A 26,841-nucleotide genomic window follows, 5' to 3' on the forward strand; every position below is an offset into this window, starting at 1 on the left:
GGGCTGTCATTTCACAATGGTATCTGTGTCTGGGTGCTATACGGAATAGGTTTGCCATGGTGTCGCTGGCAACAGCTCTGCCATTGAAAGCCTTTTTTTTTTTTTTTCTACACTAAATGTAGCAGGGAGGAAGAGTACGTGGACGTTTAATCTAATGTACTTGTTTATGTCCTGTTAACACACTTATGTAAATGGACCCTTCATTCCTTTTCAAAGCAATCCATTTGACTGGACATTAACCTTTAAGTTTGATAACTGTTATTGGGTCTGATCTAGAAACCGCTCAAGCTGTCTTGTCAGGATCCTGTTTTATAAAAAAACAATCTAAAAAAGTACACATTTATATGTACATATTGAGGGGGGCTTCTGGTCATCCCGTTTTGTTTGAATTATATTTAAGAGAAATTCACATTTTGCTTCCACCACTCCTTTGGCCAATGCTCAACCCATTTCAGAAGTAGTGATTCAGAGCCAGGGCTGGCAGGCCAATTGCTGTTTATTTTTTAAGATTATTTTTTAGTGTATTTTTATGTTGCTCGTTTATGAGTTTTGTATTTTTGTTTTGTGCAAACGTGTGCATGCCACTTGTCAGTGGCAACATGTTTTACTTTTACACTTTTCATGTAAATTGCATTTTTTTGCTAGAAAAAATTGCAGGCTTCCTAGACCTATCGCATTTGCCAGTGCTTGTTGTCGAGTTTTGTCTGAACTCGAGCTTTACTCTACCTAAACTTCTATGCCACAGCTGTCATTTTGTAATCGTGGCTTCGCTATCCACTGTAAATAGTAGTTTTCTTGGAGAGTTGCAGACGTGTCATTTCTACGTTCGGAGACCGACCTGGGTGCAGTATGTGTGGTGTAAGTTCAGTAGAATAGAAGGGGGCAGAGGAGTGCGACAGCGTCTGTTGGGATGCCGGATAGCATTGATGCAAGCTAGCCTGGCTGTTAAGAGACTTTACAACTATGATTTGTAAGTTGGTCAAACAAATCCCCTCTCCGCGGCTTTCTTCCTGCCCCCCGCCCACCTTGGGCGTTCGCTATTGGCTTTTCTGTGTAAGTTGCTCTTTACAAACAAAACATAACATTAGACGTCTGCACCTTTAGTGTCTTGCTCGTTGCGTACACTGTACCAAACTCTGAGAAAGTGTCGTTCTCGCAATGCTAAGCTGACTTTGTTCTTTCTGTCTCGTAGGTAACGTGTTTGCAGTTGGTTGCTGGAGTCGGTCGCTGCCAGCTGGCCCCCCTCCCACGCCGCCACCTCCAGTCCGGCCTATGCCAGCGCTGCCCGGGTCTGAAACCAAACCCGAGGACTTCCTGTTTCTTTAAATACGACCCCCGCCATGCCACGTGTTGAGAGGTGAGCTCTCCTTTCGGAGCGGGGACGGCGTCACTCCTGTGCCCTTCTGAAGCCGGGCAGTGTCTGTCCGTCAGTTCAGGCTGGAAGGAGCCATACATAGACAGGGCCGAACTCTCCACTGCAAGACTGCGTATTCGAACCCCGGGTCTAAAGCACAAGAAACATGACGTGGACACGCATCTAGGGAATATCTGACGTCTGTGGTGGGTCTCGGGTTACCGGTGTGCCTCCAGCCCTTCGATATTTGTTTGAGTTTTATTAGACGAACGTCGCCCTCGCGCTTCCGTGGGGAAGACCACCTTGTGATGAACTGCAATTTAACTATCTGACAACATCGAATTAATACCGCCGTGTTCGGCTGCAAGGTGCTTGCTGTTGCAAAATCTTCGGAGGCAGTAAATCACTTTTTGCAAACTTGTTGGGTCGTCTGAGAGAATCCGAACCATGACGTTCCTCAGGATGTGGAGTGGGTAGTCTGCGCATATTGCAACAGAAACGCGATACCCTCATACTGCGGTTGCTGTGACCCAGCCAGGAGTGGCAACTTTCCGTTTATTTCCAGCTCTTGAAGAACTGCCCCGAGGGAACCTGTGAGCTGGTACTGCCAGCTCCTCGGACAGCGTAATTTAAGCATTTGCTATTTGTTTTATGTGGTCTTCCTGGTTGTGAGATTGTGTACTTGATGGGGATTCCCGCCGCACGAGCAGTCTTGGGTGTAGTGGGTGAGGGCCAGGTTCTCTTGGAGCTGGCTTGCCTGGGCAGAGGGGACCCCTCGTGCCACCCTCAGGCAGTGTTGCACACAGGTGATCACCGCATGCCAAATTAGCCAGAAAGCGACAAAGTGGTGGTGTCTGCCATGTCCTCCACGGAGCAGAAGGAGGTTTCTCTGGCCAATGGCGCAGCCCACCATGAGGACTACAATGGCAACCTGGAACTGGAGCGAGTAGAGGCCTCCTTCCTGGGGCCGCGGGACAGTGTCGGGCTGGCGGTGATCGACTCGCGTGCCAACGCCAAGGGCACCTGCGAAGAAGACGCCCTGCTGGAGAACGGCAGCCAGAGCACGGAGAGTGATGACCTCAGCACGGACCAGGACCCCAGCCCCAGTGAACCTCTGAAGGAGACCTCCTTCTCCATTGGCCTACAAGTGCTCTTTCCTTTCCTGCTGGCCGGGTTCGGCACTGTGGCTGCTGGGATGGTACTGGATATAGTGCAGGTAAGTGGCCTTAACCTCCCCTCCTCCCTCTCCCCCCCACGCCCCCCCCCCCAACACCCCCTACACACACAAACACACACTTCTATTCTTCCCTGCCGCTAAGAGGTCCTCTGTGTACGATCATAGCAGATGTGTATGAATTTGAGGCAACATCCTGGACCAGTTTTGCAAATAATCCAATTTTCTGAAACGTTTGGAGGCTGTCTCATTGGAGTGGAATAGTTTGGTTTGGACTGTCGTGTGTGTGTGTGTGTAGTTTATTTATTTATATTTATATAATATATATAGTTATGTAGCGAACTACATCCATGGGAAGGGGCTTGGATTTCAACAACATCATATAAGTGAAACCTAGGAGGGCGAAAAACGTTCTGAGGGTCACCCTTTGAGGAGGATGAGCCCATGGAGACATTTTTAGATATGGCTGTGCTCTGTAGACTTGAGTTGGATTAAATAAGTTTGAGTAATCGCAACACTTTGTATTTACAGTGCTACAAAACTGCTAGGCCGAGTGCAGAGCAATGCACATTCTTTATATTGCTACTGCTCCCCCCTTCAGTTATTATTATTATTATTATAAAGAGCTAAAGAACTACAGCCCAAGGGCTGTCGGCTACACATGAGATAGCGGCATGTTATCCAGCTATACAACCCAACCCAGTTATTGAATGAAGTACTAAATATGGTACTTCAAAGTACTAAAAATGGTATGGCGTTTACGGATTACCACCATCCGAGGCATGGGGAGACCGTGGAGTTCATACCGTATGATCAAGTGATGCAGCAGGAATTCTAACCCAGGTCTCTTGGATCCTACTTCTTTAATTTAACTGCAGGGCCCTGTCTGCAGCAGAGCAAACCTCGCTTAGAGTACAATAACCATAAGTGCCAGGCAGTGCAAATGGGCTGGTGGTGAGTGGAGCATGTTAAAATATTTACCTTTCCTTTTCTTGGACTGGAAAGGAGACTCTGTGCGAGTCTATATAACTTGAGATTCCTGCTGTTTTCTGGAAGCCGACCCTTCATGTGGTTCACCTATCACCCGCTCCCTGGCCCATTGTCATTCCACTCAGTGTGTGTTAAGCATACTGGACGGACTCTTGGCTCCTTCCTTAACAACTAGAGGGGATTTGAGAACTCCATAATAGAGCGTGGACTAGACGTCAAAAAAGCCTTATCGTGTTTGTGCAGAGCCACACCACATAGGGCACACATGATGCATGCACACAGACCACCAACAGTCGCCTATTTCCACAAATGTATAGGCATCTGTTCAGAGAACTAGATGCATGCAGGCATTGATGCGCACAAAGCAGCAATCGTGTATGGACTTGTGTTGACAGCAAGCAGACTGCCTAATGGGCATCAGGAGAGCCCTGGCTGATAGGTAGTTTAATGGCCCAGTAGTGGGCATTATGGTAGCTCCCTTTGATGGACACTGAGTGACGTCTATGAGGCTGCAAGTTGTTTCAGCTGATCACTACCTTGATTTTGTTTCTTGTTCGTTGCATTCCACAACCTGTAATCTTTTCCCCTTTATAAAGGCAGGACTTGAATGCCAATATATATATAGAAGGACCTGATTAGTTTCTTACACCTGGCAGAGGAGCAAAGCTTTTTCGGTCTAACATGCATGAGTGATTTCTTTTGAGGGGTAGGAAGTATGTGGGTAGGCACCATAAGATAGCTACAAGAGTATATACTGCAGGAAGTCGCACTTGAGTTGGGGCACTTAACAACTGTGCACATTGGTCGAACAAAACCATATGCTGTTTTGAGGGTTTCTATATATTTTAAATTGTATTTGGTGACTGTTGCACGTCTCTTACTTTACTAATTGTGGTGTAGAGGCCTGCCATAATTCTTGGACACGTGTTTGCTGCTGCCTAACGTTAGTTTTGAAGGTTCGCTGCAATCTTATCTTTGTTTACTTTCGACTCTGCCATTGGCTTTGTAACACGTTTACATAGGAGCCTTTTATGCTGGCAAAGATTGCACGGTATTACACCCAATAACTATTTTAATGCCTGCTGTGGCTACGTTTAAACAGTAAGCCTTGTCCAATCATGAAAGTGAAAATGTAGAGGAGCTGATAATAGAGTTGCGACCTGCCCTGGCCTCCTGGTCGCATGCGTTCCCAGTAATCCGTTTAATATTCATATTATTTGCTTTAGACTAGGAGGGTTCTCCCCAAAGATATTTCTTTCTTGCTATGGTTATGTGATTGAGTGAGTACTTTCTTAACACTTTGTGTTAGTAGAGGAGAGTGACTTTTTTTTTTCTTTTTCTTAAAACCGAAAGGTGGGTTGTGGAATTGGCGCATGTGGGTTTGAGTGGGGAGCTGAGACTGAACTGATCATACCAGGCAGGATGTCTCGTTCCATTGAACAATCTCCTCTCGGAAGGGCAGGTTAGAATCTCAAAAAGGCACGCTCAAACTTCATCCTTCCATTGTCAGTAAATTGTGTGTAATTACCTTTTAGGTCTGGCTTAAGACATGCATGCAGTCAATGTCGCTTGCAAGAGATATTGCATACCACGAGAGGCTTGGAGCCTGAACATTCCCTATCATTCGTTTCATTGTCCCTTTGCTCCCTCCTAATTGACCAGCGTGTGCTGGCTTCACTTCCCCCTTTCGTGTGGCGCATGAATCAAGGACTGATTTGCTTCCTCTTGATTAGTGTCCTTCTGCTGCGCATGCTGTGATTGAGGTATGTGTTTTTTTTCTCTCCCCCCCCCCCCCCTCCTTGTCTTGTCTATTTCCCCCCTCCTATCACACTTGTTCATGCTGCTTCTTTCCCTTCTGACCCACCCTTATGTTACTACTTCCTTCTACCGCCACACTTGTCCATTTTGCTTCTTGCCTTCCACCCCAACCTTTCTGTTGTCTGTGTTGTTCCCACCTGCCATAAGGAAAAGCGCTATGACGTGGCAAGCACTGGGCATGCCGTATGTATCGCAGCGACTTCCATTCCCATCATGCATTGAAAATTACTCACCTGCGAGTGCGAGGCCCACTGAGGACAATAAATGAAAGGAGTACAATTAGGGATGGAAAGGGTGCTGCGCAGATCCGTGGCTGACAGTTTGTGTTTTCCCTATGAAGAAGAAGCAGGAGCTTCGAAACGCGTCAGGGATGTAAATTATTGAAAAGCTGGAGCCGGTTTCAGAAATAAATGGTTCTGTGAACTTGTTTCTCATGGAGTGGCGTGCTTGAGGGCAACTTGGCTTGATATATATGTGTATATACATATACATGTTCTGTTCTTGCTCATTCCCTCCCACACCCCTTCCCATTGTCTTCTCGTCTGTTCTTCCTTACATCCCTGCTGTTGTCTATCCCACCTGCCTTTGGGTGGGGTTGAGGGGGGGGGGGGGGGCTCATGACATCATAACACTTTTTTTCTAACTTGTACTGCTCTACAACGTGGCTTAAAAACATTGGCGCAGTCAATAGCTCTCACATAGGCAAGACCTATTTGCCAATACTTGTTGTGATAGGAACACCTGTAATTTACAGAACTTGGAGCATAAATGGAGTATGAAGCACCACATAAAAAGTTACTATCACATCAAACTCCCTTCTTGTTTTTCTGTGAGAACTAACAAAAAGTTCTTGCCTATACTCCGTGTGGTCTTCAAAAAATCCATAGGTCAGGCACTCACCCTCTTGCGCTGAAATTGTTGTAATGCTGTTTGTCAATCTTCTTGCTTACACTCTTAAACCTTTGCAACACATTCAAATCGTAGCAGCATACTTGACTCTGGGCCTTAATAACCAGTCTAGAATCTCTAATCCTTTATGTTCTCTTCATTGGATCTATGCCTCCAAAAGATGTATCCCTATGGCCCTTTTTCTTCCAACCCCTCCCAATATAAAGTGATACAGTAGTCCAATCTGGAAGGGAGACTTAATTTATAATTTGTGCTTTAGAAGTAAAGGAGATGTGTTTTCTGGACTCTTTTAATTGACCGACAAAAGGAAGCCACAATGTTATCCTTCTTTTTCCTTGTAAGTTGGGCATCAATAGAGGCGCACATTTTCAGATGTTTGGAGCTCTAGAGATGATGGCCAGATGGTAGACCGCAACAATGATTTTTCTCCTCTTTTAACAAGTATTGTGCTTTCATCTGTTATCAAGGCATGTACTGCCACAAGGCAGATAACTGCTGAACTGGTGGATGTTAAAGAAATGTCAAGACTCAGAATTTATCGGTCTTCCGCATAAGTATAAAATGGAAGCCAAAAGTTTAAATTAGCTTTGCTAGTGTTTCTATATAAATGTTGACCACTATGGGTGGAAAAAACCTTGTGGAACATCCCAGTCATTTATTTAGCAAATTGAGGTAAAAAGAGGCATAGAGAGAATTTCTAATCTGTAAGGAAAGAGTGAAACCAAGAAAAGACTTGTACGATTAGTTCCTATTCTGCCTAGTTGGTCTGGGGTAAGCTGGTCTACAGGTTTAAAAGCATTAGTCAATTTTAGCATGTGGGAGTCGTTGTGCAGGTCACTTGTAGATCTACTGCAGAGAGCATAACAGTTTGTGCCTCCGTTTCAGTCCAGTGCGCTTCACTACTGTGTTGGAGGTCACACTTTTCTAAGTTAAGGTAATCCAGTCCACTTGGATTTTGAAGGGTCTAATTCGCTGGATAAAGTTGTTTTTTAAAATATTTTTTTTCTTAAGTTGTGAGTAACTTTTTAGGTCTCGTGTGGCGTACTGCGCACATACGCAGTCGAGCTCGCGAGATTTTATGTTTTAAACAGTGGCGGTGCGTCCATTGGGGGCGTTGGGGCGTTGCCCCACTAGCCATGGACGACCGTCACTGTGCCACAACATGCATAACAAAAGTTTTACTAGCATATTTTTTTTTATTAATCTGAGCGCACTGATTTAGCCTACCTGCCCGGACAAGCCCGACAGAATCGGGCATTGCTTAAGGAAGAGGGACGTAGGTGCGGGGCTGCAGCAGAGAGTGACAGCGCAGTAGCGCACAGGCAGCCAGAGCACTGAGAATAGCGTTGGTGACAGACTGCGCATGTGACAGCCAGGAGTACTCCTAATTTAGACTGGCCTGCGCATGCGTACATTTATTAGACCTTCTCTACCCCCCCCTCCCCCCCCCCCCCCTATAGCACTGAGACACAGGCAGGGACCCGGGGCCCCGGTCTCATTATGGGCAGATTTTAGCATGCTCGTATCCAATCCTGGGGCAGTGCAGCTGTTAAGACTGCGCCAGGATTGGCTGAGTAGACACTGCTTGCTACAGCAGGATGGTGCCTCGCGTGGGTGCGCACTGTATGGCCAATCACATATGGCTATATCAAGCCATGTGGAGGTGATTGGCCATTTCTCTAAGCTGCAGTGACGTCACCGCACGTGGCGCACTAGTGCCAGAACAACTAAATAACAACAAAAGTGATAGTGATAGTGAAAGTACTGAGTCAGAGTCAGGAAGGAGAGCGCGTGACTGACTCGTCGTTGTGACTTGTGCAGACAGTTTGTGCCTACTACGGATGGATGGACCGCCAATTATTGCAGCAGCACTGGGTATGCTAATTTTAATTGTATGCTTCTCTATAGTGGGAAAATATGGTTTAGACTATAGGCAGACTGCCCCTGGCCTCATAGTGCTATTTTGGAATGTTTCTCTAACTTTTTTTTAACTCGTCTGATGTGGAGTGAACTGCTTGATTCAAAGATTTTTGCTGTGTTTAATCATGTGTGTCACATTCAACCATGTTGGGACAGACGGGGGAAGGCAACACAGCCAGGCCTATTAATAAGATAAAATCAAACGTAATTGCTTTCCACCCGATGTTGGGTTCGCCTGTCTGGTCATACAGATATTCACAAAGCACCTCCCGAAGAAGTGGTTTACAGCCATGCCCTGTATTTGCGTGGCCCAACCCTGGGTTTACCAGTCCACAAAGTGCAGCAGCTCTACCGTGGTGTGCCCTCCGATTCGGCTCTACATGGTGCCTTTATGCGGTGCAGGTCCACAGACTTTTCATGCAAATGATTTGTACTAGTCCAGAGAGCGGAGATTCATCCATGAAATTCTTCGTCTTGAAATAATGTATTGTGTCTCTACAAGTTGCTGGCATACTGCTCCCTGCAGTCCTGCCTGGGTATAAAAACTCCGTAACAGAGGGCCAAACTAGACTCGATAATGCAAATGTGGAATAATGTGAAAAGTCCAAGTAATTTGCATATAGAAGGGTAAGGCACTGCACACGAGTGGGTTACACAAAGGAGGCAATAGATGTGACTAATGGCACTTGACAAAGGCAATAGACGGCCTAGGTAACATTGGAATTCTTTCTGCCCCATTGCCTCCAAATCCTACAGGTCAGGATGTGCCATAGTTAAAGGTTGCACGGTCATGTACGCCACCCTGAGCGTTTCAGTCCCATTATTTCGAAACAATGACGGACGTGCGATGGACAAATGCACAAAGCGCCTCGTTGATGTGGTGTTCAAGGCACATCAAAGCAGTTTAAGGCCTGTTAGTGCAGGTGCTAACACTGTTCCAGAGGGTACGCTACAGTGCTACGCTCAAAGCTGTAAGAATGGCCTGCACCTGTTGGTATTATGCATTGTTATTTGTAAATGTATATTGAAGTGCCGAATTCTCTGCTAAAGTGCTTACCTCACATAAATTTTAATATCACCACCTTGCGGGGGATTGACTTAAGTGACAGTGTTGATAAAGTGCCGGATGCCGAGCACCGACAACACTGCCTCAAATTAGTCTCTGAATGAGCATTTATGGTTGTAAAAGTGCCCTTTTTTCCTTGCATGCAATCTGTGGTCGGTACTCTGCATTCAGGTGATATTGCCATGCATACTAACGGGGTCCGTTCTACTGTGCTGCTGCTAAACTTACTCTTCTCTCGGTTGACAGGTTGTTTTGTTGCAGCAAATGCATGGATAAAAAAGTGTGAGGGGGACTGAATTTGGGAGAGATGACATGGGGATTTGCAAAAGCTGCTCTTGGAATTTGCAGTTACACATTGCCATTTTAGCCACCTGCAATGATTGCTCGCCAACTGCACAGCCTCCAGTAGCTTTTCTTATGCAGTGATGGATCTATGTGTATTAGGCCCAGCACTAATTGCTTCATTACCCTTCCTGCTTCCTCAAATTTGCATGACAATGCACAGTTCTTCCACTCTTCTTTCAAAATGTTCTTGTGGGGAGAACACCCCCCGCACCCCCCCCCCCTCCTAGGTTGTTCGGTGGTAATGTTATGCTCACCACTTTCAAATGTCACCAGCCGCCACTGGTTTTAAAGAGAACTACACTAGCGAGGGTTAAGCCCCGCCCCTCTTCTCCATTGGCTGGCCTACTAAACGGTGGCCAGCCATTGGAGAAGAGGTCCTAGTGACGTTTTTCTTTCTCTTTAGGCCCCGTCCTTTTCAGATTGGGTTCCTTGACTTACTGCTGAAGTAAAAGGTTTCTTATCTTTATGGGTCCAGATGGCCCCATAAAGAAGGTAAGGAACCTTTTACCCCAGGAGGAAGTCGTGACGCCCAGTCTGAAAAGGACGGGGCTTAAAGGCAAAAGGCTGGCGAGCGCTTGTTTTTGTAATCTTTTGCTGAAAAGACACGCGTTTGGTGTTTGAGCAATGTCTATTGAATATCTGCCCAAGATAACACTGCATAGTCCAGTTAGGAAGCTCCATAGGAAGCTGGGACTCCTTGTTCTGAGGCTCAGTGAGTGAATGAGTGAGACCAGTTGATACAGCTGAGCGCACAGCACGACCGCTCTGCCCCCTCCACCCCCCCCCCCTTTCCAGAAAAGCAAATTTGGGAGTGGGTGTATTTTGTGTCGCGCCTGGAGAAACTAGCAAGATAGCTAGATGAACTTGCATTTCTGCCCAGGGGGAGGCGCTGGGCACTCTCATGGGTTCTTGTTCTTTGTGGCAACATCTTAAAGTATATCCTAAGTAGCCGCTTTGCATTGCTTCTCAGTCCCCTCCAGTTAAATCTGCTCTCATGGGCTGCAAGTTGCAACCCCCACTTCCCGCCTATGGTAGGCGTTATATCAGCCTCCCCTCCCTCAGAGAAGCGCGTCTGATTAGTAGTCTGGCACCAGAAACCAAAATTCCTCTTGGTGCCTAAGTACTGAATGTTATTGGTTTCTCGACCACAGAAGGATGAAAGGCAGTGTTACCCCCGCGAGTGTACCAATCTGCAGATTAACACAAAAGCCTCAGCAGAAAATTCTAAACCCCTGACTTTCATTACCAGTTTAGATAGGAGCATACGTAACATGAGCCTGCCCGTTCGCGCTCTGAAGGGCAGTGGAAAAGGCGTTTTTACGCTGATTGGTGCAAATACTGTGCGTCTGAGGCGCTGTATAAACTGTCTGATCAACTTAACAAGTGCGGAATGAAGGGGGGATGCCCTGCCTCGTGATCCAGTAGAGCATAGCAGAAGTGCGCGCACCTTCTCCTACTGAGTACAACTATACAAATGTACGCCCCCCTTCACCCACTGCAATGCCCCGTGGCATGCCCCTCCACCCACTGCAGTGCTCAGTGCACCAGCAGAATAGAACACAAGTGTACGTGCCCCTTTTTTGCCCACTGCCATGACTCGTGCACCAGTAGATATAACACAAGTGCATGTGCACCTTTTTCGCCCACTGCAAAGATCCATGGACCAGTAGATATCCGTGCACGCACCCTTCGCCCACTGCAATGACTTGTGCACCAGTAGATATAGTACAAGTGCACACGCCCCTTCGGCCACTGCAATTCTCAGTACAACAGTAGAATATATCACACATGCACGCTTCCCTTTGTTTACTGTAATGCCCCATGCACCAGTAAATATAGTGCATGTACCCCCTTCGCTATTTACAGTGCCCACTTTACCAGTAGTAGTAATATCACAAGTCCACTTGGCCCCTCGCCCATTGCAATGGCCACTGCTCCAGTAGATTTGGCACACGTGCACGCTCCCCTTCGCCAACTGCAATGCATCGTGCACCAGTAGATCTAGTACAAGTGCACGTGCCCCTTTGCGCACTGCAATGCTCCTCGCACCAGTGGATATAACACAAGAGAAGGCGGCGTGCGCCCTTTCACCCAGTACAATGCCCCGTGACCCAGTAGAACAAGCATTGGAAATGCAATAGGTCTCGCAGCATTAGAGTTAGTGCTTTTAGAATTGTTTATGGGTTTTTTTGTAAATCTTTAGCATTTTTTTTTCCTGTAGCCAATGCTAAAGAATAAAAAAAAAAACCATAAACATTTCTAAAAGCTCTAACTCAAATGCTCCGAGACCTATTCCACTGGTTGAGGGTGAGGGGTTGAGGGTGAGTGAGGGTGGGTGAGGGTGGGTGAGGGTGAGTGAGGGTGAGTGAGGGTGAGTGAGGGTGAGTGAGGGTGAGTGAGGGTGAGTGAGGTTGAGGGTGAGTGAGGGGTTGAGGGTGAGTGAGGGGTTGAGGGTGAGTGAGGGGTTGAGGGTGAGTGAGGGGTTGAGGGTGAGTGAGGGTGAGGGGTTGGGGTTGAGGGTGAGTGAGGGTGAGGGGTTGAGGGTGAGTGAGGGGTTGAGGGTGAGTGAGGGTGAGGGGTTGAGGGTGAGTGAGGGTGAGGGGTTGAGGGTGGGTGAGGGTGAGGGTGAGTGAGGGTGATGGGTTGAGGGTGAGTGAGGGTGAGTGAGGGTGAGTGAGGGTGAGGGGTTGAGGGTGAGTGAGGGTGAGGGGTTGAGGGTGAGTGCAATTAGGTTAATGTCAGGTTGATTGCCCATTCAAATTATCACTGTCCTGTAACTCAGGATTGCTTTTAAAACCAGGGAATCCTGTCTGAGAAAAAAAGCATGAAACATGCGTAATTACTGTGGTCTTCACTGGCTAAACTAAACACGTGAGAAGTCACATAAAATCAGCCTCTTACTTAATTGTACGAGGAATCCTGGAGAGGGAGGGCGATAGATAGAGGGAGGGCGATAGAGAGAGGGGAGTGGCGTAGAGAGAGGGGAGTGGCGTAGAGAGAGGGGAGTGGCGTAGAGAGAAAGAGAGAGAGAGAGGGGCGTAGAGAGAAAGAGAGAGAGAGGGGCGTAGAGAGAAAGAGAGAGGGGCGTAGAGAGAAAGAGAGAGGGGCGTAGAGAGAAAGAGAGAGAGAGGGGCGTAGAGAGAAAGAGAGAGGGGCGTAGAGAGAAAGAGAGAGGGGCGTAGAGAGAGGGAGGGGGCGTAGAGTGGCTTGCAGGTGTTGTTTTGGGTGCGTGAGATATATGTTGTTGTGTATGTTGGACTCTGATTTGTGAGCAGGTGGTGGGATTTGCCATGTTGGTGGTTTGTGTCTTCAAAGCAGTGTGTTTTATTGGTGGTGGTGTGGTGGAGATGGACAAGAAATCTATTTTTTATGAGAATCTTTTTTTGTATGTAGAGTGTGGATGGTAAGTCGTATTGTTTTATTTATGTATGTGGAACGAAGGAAAAGATAAAAGTATTTTCTTAAGAGTGTGTATGGTGGTGTTATTGTTGTAGTTTGTGGTCGACACGCCAAAATTGTCAGTACGGAATTGCTCTCTAATCTGTCAAACTAGGACACAGGGTGACAGCCAGACTGGGTGGCTGGGATAAAGGAGGATGGGGAGGAGATGGGGGGCGACAGCCAGACTGGGTGGCTGGGATAAAGGAGGATGGGGAGGGCTGAGAGGAGAAGGGGAGTGGAGATGGGGTTTGAGAGCAGTGTCCGAGAACTAAAGCGTTCAGTCTCAGGAAGAGATCGAGGCGCTCTGTGGACAATTTGGAGGGTGCTCGAAGGGAGAAGGGGGCTGAGATTGCAGATTGAGAGCCTGCTGTAGCACGGGTGTCCCTCACATTAAGGGTGGGGGTACGCTTCAAAGGAAGGAGAGGGTAATCCCACAGGGGGCTAGAGTGTACCCTAAGGAGGGAAGGAATGAACTCTTGGTGAGTGTGTACGCAGGGAATGAATGGACACTCGAGGAGTGAGTACACAGGGAAGGAATTGATACTCGGTGAGTGAGTACGCAGGGAAGCAATTGATACTCGAGTGATTGCACATGGAAATAAATAATGGACACACGGTGAGTGAGTAGACAGGGAAGGGATGGGACTCGGGTAGTGAGTGCACGGGATGCTTTGGTAAAGGAATCCGTCGGTAATCCCCGAGGGTGCCCTAAGCCAGAGGAGCGATGGGTGTTCTCTGAACGAGATAGGGAGCTAGTGAGTACCTTTTCAGAGAGAAGGGTTGGGCGCTCTGTATGTTGGTACAAAGGGTGGTGTTTTGGTAAGGCACGAAAAGGGCGATCCATATGGGAGAGAGATGATGCCTGTGGGGGGTGCGTGAGGGATCAGCATGAGGAAGCGCTTGCCCACTGAAGTAGACGCCTCTTGTCGAGGGAGGTGTAACTTAAGCCGTCGGGAGACTTAATGAGCCTAGTCATTTGACCAACTGCACTGAATGCTGTGATGTTAACCTATTGCGGAAACTGGTGATAGAATACGAGTCCCAACATGCAAAGTGCTGTCCAAAACAGCTAGGACTAGCTGTTGGTGTTCCACGTGGCAGATGCAGTGATGTAATGCAAATAATGCCCCACCCCGCAGAATGTGAAGAGGACCCCCATACCTCACAGATACTCACTGTCCTTTGGCTTATGATGGGTTAGTGGGCCCCTGAAGGGTGGCGCCTGCCGCTCTGCAGGTGACCCGTGTTACTCCGCTGGGGTGATGAACACTTCAGTTCTGTATACAAAGATTAAGGCAGCATCAGGATAGACTCTTTCGAGGAGTCTCAAATGTTATGATGAGAGGGGATTAGGGTACAGAGTGATAAAGTGCTTTGCTGAGGATCAGAAGGAAACAGGGCAAATTTAAAGCGGCAGTAGGCCACGTAGCACTGCACATTGTTGAAAGTATCGGCAGAGGGGGAAAGGGTTAATGATCTGAAAATGCCGCCAAAGTAAACAGAGGCAGGCAATGTGAGAGTGCTGGAGGGGGGAGTGGATATGCAGTGCGAGGTCTCAGCGTTGGCTCTCCTCTGTGAGAAATCCACAGCTGCGTTTGTGCTTCCAGGGTGGAGAGGGTTCCGAACACGAGGAGGGAGGAGAAAGCCAAAAAAACGATGAGGAAGCAACAGAAGGGAAAGTTGAGGCGGGGGTAATATAAATGCCGTCCAAAACATAAATGAGTGGAAAGGGCCGCGGCAGTGTTTATACGCCACATCTAGAGTTAGAAATTGTAACCTGCTGATGCATAAGCCGGATAAGCAAGAAACAAAGCCGCCAATTATATGAGAGTGAAATGGTTAATAAAAATTGTGCCTTTAGCCCGGATGGTTGAGCTAAGTAGAAAATATTCATCTTCAAAGCTGTTGCATACAATTAGCTGCAGCTTCCAAAAGAGCGTTAGGGTTGGGGATGAAGCTGTTTGAACTATATTTAAATCCTAATTTAAACAAGAAAGGGTGGAGGGGGCAGGGGAGGAGGGGGCAGGGGAGGAGGGGTCCGGGGAGGAGGGAAGGGCCAGAGGGACTTGATGGGAGTGGTGGGGGGGAGGGGGAGGGTATAGAGAGGGGGAGGAGGAGAGACAGGACAGGGGGAAGCAGCAGAGACACGGCGGGTAAAATAAACAAGCCTTTCACCGTAACACGGCTGGCAGGGGAGGGGGCGGAGAGGGGAGAGGTGCGACACGGCAGTAGGAGGAGGAGGAGGGGGGAGGAGAGTAGGGGAGGCACGGCCTAGCGGCAGGCAGGCAGGGGAGGAGAGGAGGAGGGGGGAGGAGAGTAGGGGAGGCACGGCCTAGCGGCCGTGCAATCAAGTAGTGAGGGGGCGGAGTTGTGGGAAGGCTGAGAGAGAGAGTAGGCGGCTGGGTGCATGTGCACGCGCTTTTAAGCTCAATGCACATGCGCATTGAGCTTAAAAGTCACGGGCACTGCAAGGAATCGCCACGATTCCTTGCAAGTTAGATAAAGTGTGGATGAGCCCCTATAGTCTCGCTTGCTCGATGCGCATGCGCATCGACAGGCGAGACCTAATAAAGCACAAGTGCACCACCCGTTGACCCACTGCAGAGCCATGCACCGGCAGATATAACACAAGTACCCAGGTCATTCATCCTGTAGTCCCTTTCAAATGAGGATAGACATCCTGGGATTCTCTGGAGCATGGTGAAGGCATCTATCCTGCATTACATTGTGGGATACTGTTAAGCGAAGTATTCCGGAGTATGTGTACTGCAATAAACTGAGCATGGTTCACCAGGTCATACATCTTGAAATACTTGGAGTAAAGTTTACTGAGGGCACATAAGGGGGTGCAAGGCTCATTAAAAGGCCCTGGTCCTGGCATACGGACATAACACATGGGCATATTCCCTGAAGTTCTCAAGCATGAGGTGAACTTGGAATATGAATCTAGTTTAATGCTGGTGTCCATCCAGCTGCTGAATGCTAAGAAGCTGTTTATATAGATGGGTGAACTAGGGTGAAGCTGTGGGCATGCTCTGGCTGAGGGCACTAGCATCCTGTTGCTCTGATCACGTTAATTAAAGGATTAATGTCTGGGGTGTTGAAACTAGTTGGTTGTGGACAGAAAAACACGACTAAGTGCCAGGCCAAACAAAGCACATAATCTGAACTTTGTTCTACAGAAAAGTGTGCAAACAAACGTTGGACGTCTTCCTAACACAATGACAGCCTCCAGTACGCATATTGGAAAAACTGGCACATCACACCAACTGTGCACTAGAGCAGTCCAGCATTACAAACCCGGACACCAGACTACGTCAGCAGGTAAGTACTAGTCTACTACACACTAGAGTTACATTAAACACTAACATTCAGATAACACTGTGACCAACTCCAGTGCATGCATCTGTAATACAAGACAATAACAAATGTACTTTGCCTGTTGTACCACACACCTGTCAAATCTTCCCATTTGTACAGAATGAAGACTGGTCCCAGAGCACATGGGCAAACCACCCTCTACAAAGTGATATTCCTTCACTCTGGTTTACTTTGCCCCCTGCACCAGGCAACTGTCAAAACTTCCTACTGTGTAGAATGATGACTGGTCCCAGAGCATACTCTGGGAGTGTATCGTATGGCTGTCACTCACAATACCATGGGGAACTGCTCTTCTCCATATTTTCACTTCCGGGTACTTCACCCAAAACCCCACCCAACATCTTGTGTCCCAGTACTCCTCCTGCATCGCACCCACCAGTTATCACCCCCCATGCAACATCTAGGAATAAGAACCTGGCAGGCAGGGCAGAAGTGATAAGCCTTACCGTTCCAGAGCATATACAGAGTGGTAAAAGCTGCGGAGTGATCCCCCACCCCCTCGTGGATTACTGCCTTGTAGATCCTCCACAGGCTTCCCTAGGCAGCTGGTTCTTTGAAACCTGTCTCCACATTAGGTTCCCCAGGTCACCTTTGACAGCTGTGTGCCATGCTCTGCTGTGAGGGATGAGATGGACAGAATCTTCACTGCTCTTGAGCAATGTGTTTGCCCAGTCTCTTTCTGCCGGACTGGTAAAGCACTTCATGTCCTGTCCCTGTGGGGCTTGCTTGCCTGTCTGGCTCCCAAAAAGGAGAGCCTGCCATACATCCTCTTTCCCTCAGTAGAAGGGGGGACCAGTGGCACTTGGCCAGACAGGAGGTGCTATAGCTTGCCGATGCTAATCTGAGTGAATCTCTGGTGTAGGGTTCAACAGTGAATCTAGGCATGGGAATGAGGCCTTTATGGCCGCTTGGGACTACCTGAGCCTAGGTATACACATCTAGGGTAGGCTTCACTACCATTATCGCATATTAAGCATCTCAAACGAATTGGGCCTCACTACCAGTAACCAAGCCTTTATATCCAGTTTTACGGCTTAGGTAAAACTCATTCTGTGAGCCTAGATACCAGCGCTGACGAGGATGAGCTCATACACCGCTATTCCAGTGTTAGACTTGAGCGCAGCTGCGAAGTCGGGCCCTGTCTCCAAATCAAACTTCACATCTCACAACCACCTATATGCCCCAGGTCTGGTGCTTTAAATGGAGACCTCTACTGCCAGTGCACTTTTTTCAAGTGCTGATTAGAAAAGTGGCTGTTCAACATTTTGAACAGGAGCAGCACCAAGGGTGAAATTGCAGAGCATTCAATGTGTGCATTCAAAACCTTTATGAAGAGGTGACCACCGGTCTACTTGTCTAGAGCATGGTTACTTAGGCCATGGCTCCAAACAACAATACCTGCAAGTTAACTGCTACTTCTCAATCTGTGGAAAACTAAATAAGACGAGCAGGTGTCTTCCGGGTGACAGCAGCAGGACACTTAGACTGCTGATGTAGAGTATCCTCCAGATGTGAAATGGTGCCAGAACTTTCATCTTCACATTCTTGCAGCTTGACATTCCTCTCGGTGAGATATGAACCCACTCTAGAGACCGATCTGTAACTGAACATGTTCTGTGAGCGATAAAAGCTTGGTATAGTCTGCCCTGCTGGATCTTGTCTGCAGGCAATGAAAGACTGCACTGGTTGCCTAATGTGAGAGGTAAGATTTCTTTGCCACTGCAGTGATGCACCTGTTCTGCATGGAAGCCACGCTTGCACTGTTTCCTAGTTTGTGTGCTATGTGATGGGGAAAGATGCACAGTTGCTAATGTTGCCCTTGCTGCCACCTTAGGAAGAGTCTTGCAATGCTTCTGCCTAATGTGTAACAGTTTAGGGTGTTCCCTCTGCTGTTACCACCTCATAGGAAAAACAAACTATATATTTAATCCACATGTATAACATACTCTATGAACCAGGAACTATATGACCATTTAAGACTCGTATTGTCCTGAGGAAGGTGCCTGACTCTACAGGCAATATTTGAGTGCTTAAACATTTTGCTGGAAAAGAGAAGCAAGGACGTTGCTCAATCCTCTTGTTAGGTCGAGCCTAAGGCATTGCTTTAGCAATGCTTGTTGGCGAGATATTATGTAGGGGCTTTCAAAAATGCACCCAAAGGCTTTTCTATGCGGATTGCCTACAGTGCATGTGAGCCGGGTGCGTGCACATCGCACACCATTTGACTTCAAAGGAAGCCGCTCCCCCGCCACGCAATGCCGCTCCCCTACCACGCAATGCCGAGAGCTTGTTGTAGAACATATGGCTATGGTTTCCTCTCCAACCAACCCCCTCCCTTTGACCCAAACATTTACGTTTACTTTTCTGCCAGTCACTGGCCGTTTAGTTCAGCACTGCTGTTGTAGAGGTCAAATAAAAGACAATCTAATAAAACCGCCTTATTGTAAAAGTTAAGGATATTTAGGAGAGCTGCGGAATGCAATTTTAAAAAGATAATGGTAACTTAGTTTTACTTTATGGTTGCTGGATATCTTGCTTCATTTCTTTTCATCTCGATCTGAAAGGGATCAACAAACATTAATGAGCAGCTCCGCTTGAAAAGGTACAGGATGTTTTGTTTGCTGAACATGTTGCTTTATTTTGACAATTCGAGACGACATTGGCCTCTGGGGTCTGCTGTGCTCTGTGCGAGAAGGGGGATTCGATGGGGGTTCCAGCCTCTCTTAATTGCACACCCCTCCAGCGCTGCGGCTGTGCTATACGAGGGAAATATATGCACCGGCGGACATATACAGGCTCATTTCCGCCTTCTTTCATATTTCACTCTCTTTAGGAGTCTTGCTTTAGCACTTCTCTCTCTGCCCTTCTCTCTCCATCCTGTTTGTTTTTCTCTCCGCAAATCTTTCTCTCTCTCTCGTCGTTTCCACTTTTGTATTTCTTTTTCTTCTCTTTTCCCCGCTATCATTTGTCCTCTGTCTTTTTCTGGCTCTCATGATCCTTTCCTCTCTTTTCCTCTTCTTTGTTCTTCTTTTTCTTTGCATTTTCCTTTTTTCTCTCTATATTTCCATCATTTGTTTCTCATTTTCTTTCTCCGTCTCACTCCCTCATCACTTTCTCTCTCACTGTCTCTTTATGCCAGTCTCATGTCGAGGAAGTTAGCAGGAATGATTTGGCCATTTCTGCTGCACATGTTCGGATCGTGGGGGGGTGTAAATCTACAGTGTTCTAGAACATCCCTAGGCTATTCTCTTTGATTCTCCTGTTTGTAAGTATTACATTCTGACGTTACTATAATTCTGTATGCTTTCTCACTGACTTGAGAACGTCAAACATTTCTTAACCTGCCAGCAAAATTAACCTTGCTTCCGTGCTTGATTCCATACGAGGCCGCCTCCATAATTCTAGCTTTCAATGTCACCTCAAGGTAATGGTGTCCTCTGGGTGCTCTTCCGGTTTCTGAAGAGCAAAAATGGATTTGATAGCTACAAAATAAGGATGGCAAATACCGATCTACCTCTTTGTGTGCTCAGATGCACCAACGAGGCATGCCTTAGCTACCTCATACCTCTCCCTAATGCAATTAATGGATGTCATTCTATCTTGTTCTGGTTCACCAGCAGATCCATACCCTCTTCAGATTTTCAAATTGGATTTCCATCTTATTGGATTTCCACGTTGAAGGCTCTTAAACCACTCTTATCGAATTGGCGAGGGTTCCACCTTCTTAGCAACAGGCTCATGAACAGCCTTTATTAATACTATAGTGTCAACGTTTATTTATTTTTGTATCGGTCAATTACAGGCCTATGTCACTCTTGTTTCCTACTAAGATCTTGGAGAAAGCCATTGGTAGCCAATTGTCTAGCTTCTTGGAAGACTACCATTCTCAATCGATTTTTAGGTGACACCATAGCACGGAGAGGACACTGTTAGACAGAGTGAGGGCGATAGAGTGAGGGCGATAGCAGTCTATCTATCGCCCTCACTCTATCTATCGCGCCGCCACAGCATCACTGAGCGCCGCCACAGCATCACTGAACGCCACCACAGCATCAACCTGTGCAACCATTCATCAACAACTGGTTCAAATGTTCTCTCAATGTTTCAAGCTTTATTACAAATGTCACAAATTTTAATATTTCACTTCTGTTCTTGGATTTTCGTCACAATAAAATACACTGAACATAATCTTCACCAAAGTATTTACAAAATTTTAAGCTATTGCCATTATAAAATACAATAACTTTTATTAAGTATTTTAAAAATTAAAATCCATTATTTGTAATGTCAATACATCTAAGTCACATAAATACAGCACATAATATATTACAAATGCTATAGGTGTCACATTTGAGAAAGTTAAAACTATTGGCATTGTAAATGACTGAGCTATTAATTTCGCCATTTTCAAAACCAACACATAAATAAAAGATTTGTCATTTACAATACCAATAGCTCAAACTTTCCTAATGCGAGACCTATTGCAAGTGCTTCTTTTTATCTTGCAGTTGTAAACACTTTAGCTTGCACCCACAATCTTAATATAGGTTTAACAAAGGGAGAACATGAATGTCTACATAAGGATTATGTAGCACCACCCCCCCACCCCCTCCCAAACTAGGCAAACCATAACTTCGTATTCATTTTGCCTATATTTGTTTTAACATATGATGCAAATAAATGTGAGAACCCTCACAAAATATGTGAGCGGTTAATTTTTGGGTTTACGTGTAGATCCAGCAGTTTTTTTTAAATGGACTAGACTACCAAGCCAAGAATATTTTTGTGGGGGTGGGGCCTTGAAACATTTAAAGTGCACCCCCTAAACCTACGCTCCTAGACATGATCCCATTAGCCACCCCTGGCTTTTCAGACAACAAGCTGCAGTGTTGGGCTTTCAGCTAGATTTTGTTTTTAAACACTCGTTACCGGATCAAAATCCCAGCATGCAAACTGGTGATGGCTCAAATGTCAGATGGTGTTTTAGTCTAGTCCATTTCAAAAACTGCTGGATTCATACGTTTGTGACTTTGTGCCAGGTTTTCTTAGATTTTTTTTTAAAAAAAGTGTTCGCTAGCCCAGTGGTTAAGAGGGCAGAGATGGTCTTTCAAATGCAGTAGCGATCATCTTCGTGCTAAAGGGCTAACAATAACACTATTTGGGGGAAAAGCAATCGACTAGCGCCTCTCTTCCTAAGGGGCCTTTGGTGTGAATTAGGCGGAATGCTTCCAACACTATGATGCACCTGTCTTGTTCAGGTGCTGCCTCGTGAGGGCCTCTACACCGTCTCTAAGTGCCCAAAATCAAACCTTTAGCTAGAAGCTGGTGGGCAGGGAGACCAACCTGGCCAAGATCGCACCAAGCAAGTAGAGGTGCTAGGAGTCATTAAGATATCTCGTGGTGATGAAGTATTCTAGATTAATCCTGGTGTTAGTGTCACTGGTCCTCTGGCAGGTAGTGCGAAGTGGGGCATATAACTGATTGCCAGAATAACACTTCTCCTCATGCAGATCAAGGAGGATAAATCCGTATTAGCCAGGATTGCACTGTTCCAGACAGACCTGGAGACTCGAGCAAGCTGAGGTTCTGGAGTTTAGGAGGTGTACTGATCTAGACAGGTTTGCGTCGGCCCATTTGGCGAACATCCTATTCAGCATTGGTAACGGACTTTTCTGGCCATGATCAGAGACTGTCTTTAACGCCAGATGCAGTGGCACATGGACACCACTTCTGCGCAAGTTCACACTGTAGCTGATTCCTCTTGAGTTACAGAAGAGTTCTGGGCACTAAATACCGCTACCAACTATACTTAGAGCCAAGAGATGGCATCCACTGAGCTGTGTCTATTGGTGATGACTAGAATATGCCAACTGTGCATGGGTAAAATATGCCACCGCATTGAAGAAAAATCCAGTGAACAAAGAGTAGAAACGGACCGCATTAATACTGCCTGGGGAGGGATAAGCTGCAGGGACGCTGTCACTTTGGAAAACCACAGTGTTTTGCTGGGAAACAAACCAGGTTGGCCCATCGCATGGTCTGCAGTTCTAAAAGATTTAAAGTGGCTGAACGAAGGAACCAACAAAAAGGTCCGTCATTAATTACTCAGGTAAACAGTCTTCATTGTTCACAGCTTTAAATATGAATCAGAGAGGCTAGAAAGAATGTATATGTATACCAGAAACCAGTGCAGGCCATGAAAGTGGGAGTTCGTTAATGTAAGCCAAGAACAATCTGAAATAGTCATTCTGGACTAACTGTATCTGTTGTCTGCAATATTGGGGAGCCCCCAGTTCAAGAGAATTATGGTATTCCATTGTGAAGGTCCTGCACTACTGTTTTGCTAGAAGGAAGTAGATGAGGTAGAAATATTTGGAAAATGTGGAAACCAGTCACGCGATTAGTATGTGCAGCAAAGAATTGGTTATAAAAAAAATGGTACCTACATATTTTGCTGAACGAATGGGGGCGATGGGGGGGGGGGGGTTGTAACCAAGTTTCTTTGGCCTCCAGTGTGGTGACCAGAAATGACTGTTTATCGATCAAGATACCTTTTTGTTTTGTCACAATTCAGTTTCAAACTGAATTAATCCATCAAATGACTTCAGATCAACATTGCATGAAGAGTTTTGGTGATGGCGTTAGAGGCGATGACTTGTGTCATCTGCATACAACCCCCTGTTGAAACCAAAGAATTTGACGATGGAGGCTAAGGGAGCGATGTAGATCTTAAACCACATAGGAACTCCAAAGGTAAACAGGAAAAATTGGTAAGAATATGCAAGAACCTTGTGTGAGAAGTTGGCCTGATATATAGTGCTCACTATTCTAGTGATCACTGTGTATCATACCAAACAACCCTTATTGATTGGTTGTAAGTCAAACTTTTAGACCAGCTATCCTAGTAGCATGGACACGAGCAGTCTTCAGGCTAAACTCTAGAGGGCGTGTTAAGCCAGCTGTTTTACCATCACATATACCCCTTGAACACCAAGTGAAAGGACACCACACAAGTTGTTATGAAAATAAAGGATATTTATTTATAACCAGTCTACCCTGAACTCTTTATGAGTCGGGGAGCTAAGCACAATACAAAACTCTTACGAAAATACTTTAAGTTGCACAATTTACACAAATACCCGAGGGGCACGAAAAACCATATACACAAAGTGGAATGCGAAATGCTAACAGGTAAGTAACAAGATCCAGAGGCTTCAGGATCGCTAGAACTACACTGCTGAACCTTAAGATTACGAGCAGGAGGCCTAGGGAGATCGGGTGCAGAGTGTGCACTCTCACGCGGGATGCGGGAAGAAGTCTATGGATGCTAGCGTTTCTAAAGTTACTGTTTCCGGACGAATCCGACTAGATAGACTGAAAACGACAAAGGATCTGGACACCTGGATAGTGAACCTGTGCTGGAGTACCGAAATACTCAAGTTACCTAGCCAAGGGCCGCGGCTGCATAGGGTTCAAAAGACGTTGGGAATCCTCGTTGAAGTCTATGGAGCCTGAAAGAAGAAGTTGCTGGCAGGCGACCAGTGAAGATGTTCGGTGTGATCCAAGGCTGGATCAGTGAAGGAGACGACCTGAAAGCAGAGGGGACTCAGTTCTTAATCACTAGCCAGTGATTATGTGGGCACCAGGATGGCACCGGATGAAGTCACCTCGACCAGGTGAGTGGGTGACGCTGGACTCTGCAGTCCCACGGGCTAGGAGGCGTTGTCGGCGTCCAGGCTGGAGGTGCGAGCTGTCCCACGAGGCTGTCGGCGATGCTGGACTCAGGATTTGGGCAACAAACCTTGGCAAAGGCAAGCCCACGCGGTGGAGTCAAGATGGCGTCTGGAGTGGACCAGGAGGGTCCGGGGTGCTCCTCTCTTGGAGGGGAGCAAGGGCCAGTCTGGAGCAACCAGACCAGCAGTGAAATCGTCGTGGTACGTCGTCAAGAGGGTCACTAGCCAACAGGCAAGTGACCGGACAACGTGGCAAGCAGCAAAGAAGCAGAAGGGCCCCACTCAGATCTCGTGGATGCTGGGAGGCTGGACTTCGGTGCTGGAGCTGCTTAGGGCTTCTCAAACCCCAATGCACTTACTCGAGGGTCTCTCGGGGGTCGTGCTGGTGAAGCGTCGTGCAGGTCTTGAAGATGGCCGGTCCCACGGGTCTCGTCGCACCCACGAATCTCAGCTGGGCTGGATGATGTAGGTAGAGGTCAGAGATGGAGGGAAAACCGGGTCTCGTCGAGCTGGGCAGTCTTGATCCGGAGGATGGACTTCAGCAAACCGCAAGAGCTTCGATGGTGCCTGCTGGTGCAGGGTGGCTACTCCTTAGCCACAAGGGAGAGTCTTCAGAAGAGTCAAGAGTTCCTTTTGTGGAAAGTAGTTTCAAGATCCAAGATTATCTAATTTGGGAAGGGGGCCTGCTCCTATCTTTATACTAAGGAAAGGGGCTGGCACGCGACTAAGTCCTGCCCTATGGGTGGGACTAGGAGGGGGGTGGTTACACCCCTCTCCTTTGTCCGGTCTCTCCCCAGCTCAGGGGCTGGTGTGCCCCAGGAACTGGTTTGAGCCGGCATATGCACAGTGAGCACCGGGGTGCCACTTGCAGTCACCTTCCTTTCAGCCCTGCCTACCTGGAATACACAAAATCCTGTCTGGGATGGTGCTGGCACCGCCCCTGACAGGAAACCCTTTGTCCATGCCTCCATTGCTGGAAGGACTCCCAGCAGCAGGAGGGCAGACTTGTGTCTCGGTGGCAGCATCCATTTTGTGGAGCTGAGGCTGTCTGACTTTAACCGGGGTTCACAGTTACATACATGTCGTGTCCCTCTAGAAGGGTGGAATGCTAACCCCGTCGCCAGAATTGGCGAGGGGTTAGTATTCCAATTCGTATGACACCTTACTAGACATGTTTTGATAATGCTATACCAAAGTTAGCATTTAACCGCGAGGATTATAATGCACTTAAGAGTATATCGTATAGCGTTATCATGGAACTGCTATTTGGACTTGGTTCCGCAAGCTGCAAACGGGCTCAGCTCATGCCAGAGCACCATCTCACATAATTCCAAGCACTCTGCCTTCAGGATTGATAAGGCCTGCCATAGGAGTGACTGATAGGAATATATGTGTCCATTTTAGGGTTAGATATAGGTATACTATATCTAAAGCAAAGGGTGATTACACCACCTTGCCCCAGCTGTCGTGCAGCCAGTTGTCAGTTTTGGATGGCCAGCCAGGGGTGGCATAATACATGCTGCAGCCCCTGGTAGGCCCTGGGTACACCTATGCCCTGGGTACCTAAGGTACACTGTACAGGGACTGATAAGGTGACTCAGTATCCAATTAGATATGTACCTAGGGTACATGGAGTCCATTTTAACAGAGAGAGCAGGAAGCCTGGGGTCCTGAATAGCAGGATCCCAGGCCAACTAAGTCAGAAACCAGCAAAACACTAGGCAAAAAGTTGGGGGCAATCATAGTCCGGTATCCACCTTCCTACACCTTGATTCTTACAGTAAAAGTTCCTATCCAACCTCGGGCTGATTTCCAGGTTCCAGCTGTCTGCTTTGAGAGTACTGAATGAGAGACCGTATCGAAGACTGAGGAAAGATCGAGGAGGGCCAGGGCGACAGACCCACCCCTGGTCAAAAAAAGGATTTGAAAGTCCTGTTCAGTAGAGCTGATTCGGTACTATGAGAAGGTCTAAAGTCAAACTGAGTCTGGTCGAGAAGGTTGTCTCCCAATATTGTGAGCTTAATGTTTTTAGTAAACTTGGCCAGCAAGAGCACCAAAGGTATTGGTCTGTAGCTACAAAGAAGTGCCAGATCTGCTGGGGGTTTCTTTAGAACTGGCAGAGCATTTCCATTCTCAATGTTGATGGAACCAAAGCAGATTCTGATGAACCATTGTAAAGATTAGTGCGGGCTAAAGTCATCTTGTTGACGACGAGCTGCATGATTTGCGGAGGCCATGGGTCAAACGAAGAGCCTGATTTGGCTTCCAACAAGTTTGCGTTTACTTCGGTTTATGCTTTTGGACTTTAACTTCATCCGGCTAGAGCTTCGGGGTACAAAATACCTATGAGAGAGGGACCACAGGCCTATACTATTAGCCAGTTGAAAATCCAGTTTGTTTTCTGAATCTTGGCAAAGACAGTCACAGAAATACTGTGGGGGTGAGAGAAGTACAGTTCAACTTCATGACCGTGTTTATTCACAAAGGCAAATATGTCACTATCTGGACTTTTAGAGGTGGAGATAGCAGAAGTGTAACAAGTGTTTCTAGTTGCTAGCAAAATAGTGGTCATTCTTGATATATTGATGACACTAGTGCCACAATGAGTCTCACCCCTAGTGTAATGCTCTGTCAATTTTTGGCACAATGGTCCCTGGCCCTTGGGTAGAGTTTGCACTGGCATGACCTCGGTATTTGTTTGTGTATTTTG

At 47.0% G+C, this 26,841-nt stretch overlaps 1 protein-coding gene across 2 annotated transcripts in view; it reads left to right on the forward strand.

The window, feature by feature from the left end:
- Window positions 1–26,841, forward strand: part of SLC41A1 (solute carrier family 41 member 1) — a 116,120-nt gene that overhangs the window by 20,600 nt on the left and 68,679 nt on the right. For both annotated transcript variants that reach the window (XM_078644594.1, XM_078644595.1), the window contains exon 2: window positions 1,193–2,570. In XM_078644594.1, the coding sequence (XP_078500720.1) occupies window positions 2,214–2,570 (357 nt within the window). In that variant the 5' untranslated portion in view covers window positions 1,193–2,213. The remainder of the gene's footprint in view (window positions 1–1,192; window positions 2,571–26,841) is intronic.

This window comes from Lissotriton helveticus, chromosome 5_1 (assembly GCF_964261635.1).
Source record: "Lissotriton helveticus chromosome 5_1, aLisHel1.1, whole genome shotgun sequence".
NCBI classification, from domain to species: domain Eukaryota; kingdom Metazoa; phylum Chordata; class Amphibia; order Caudata; family Salamandridae; genus Lissotriton; species Lissotriton helveticus.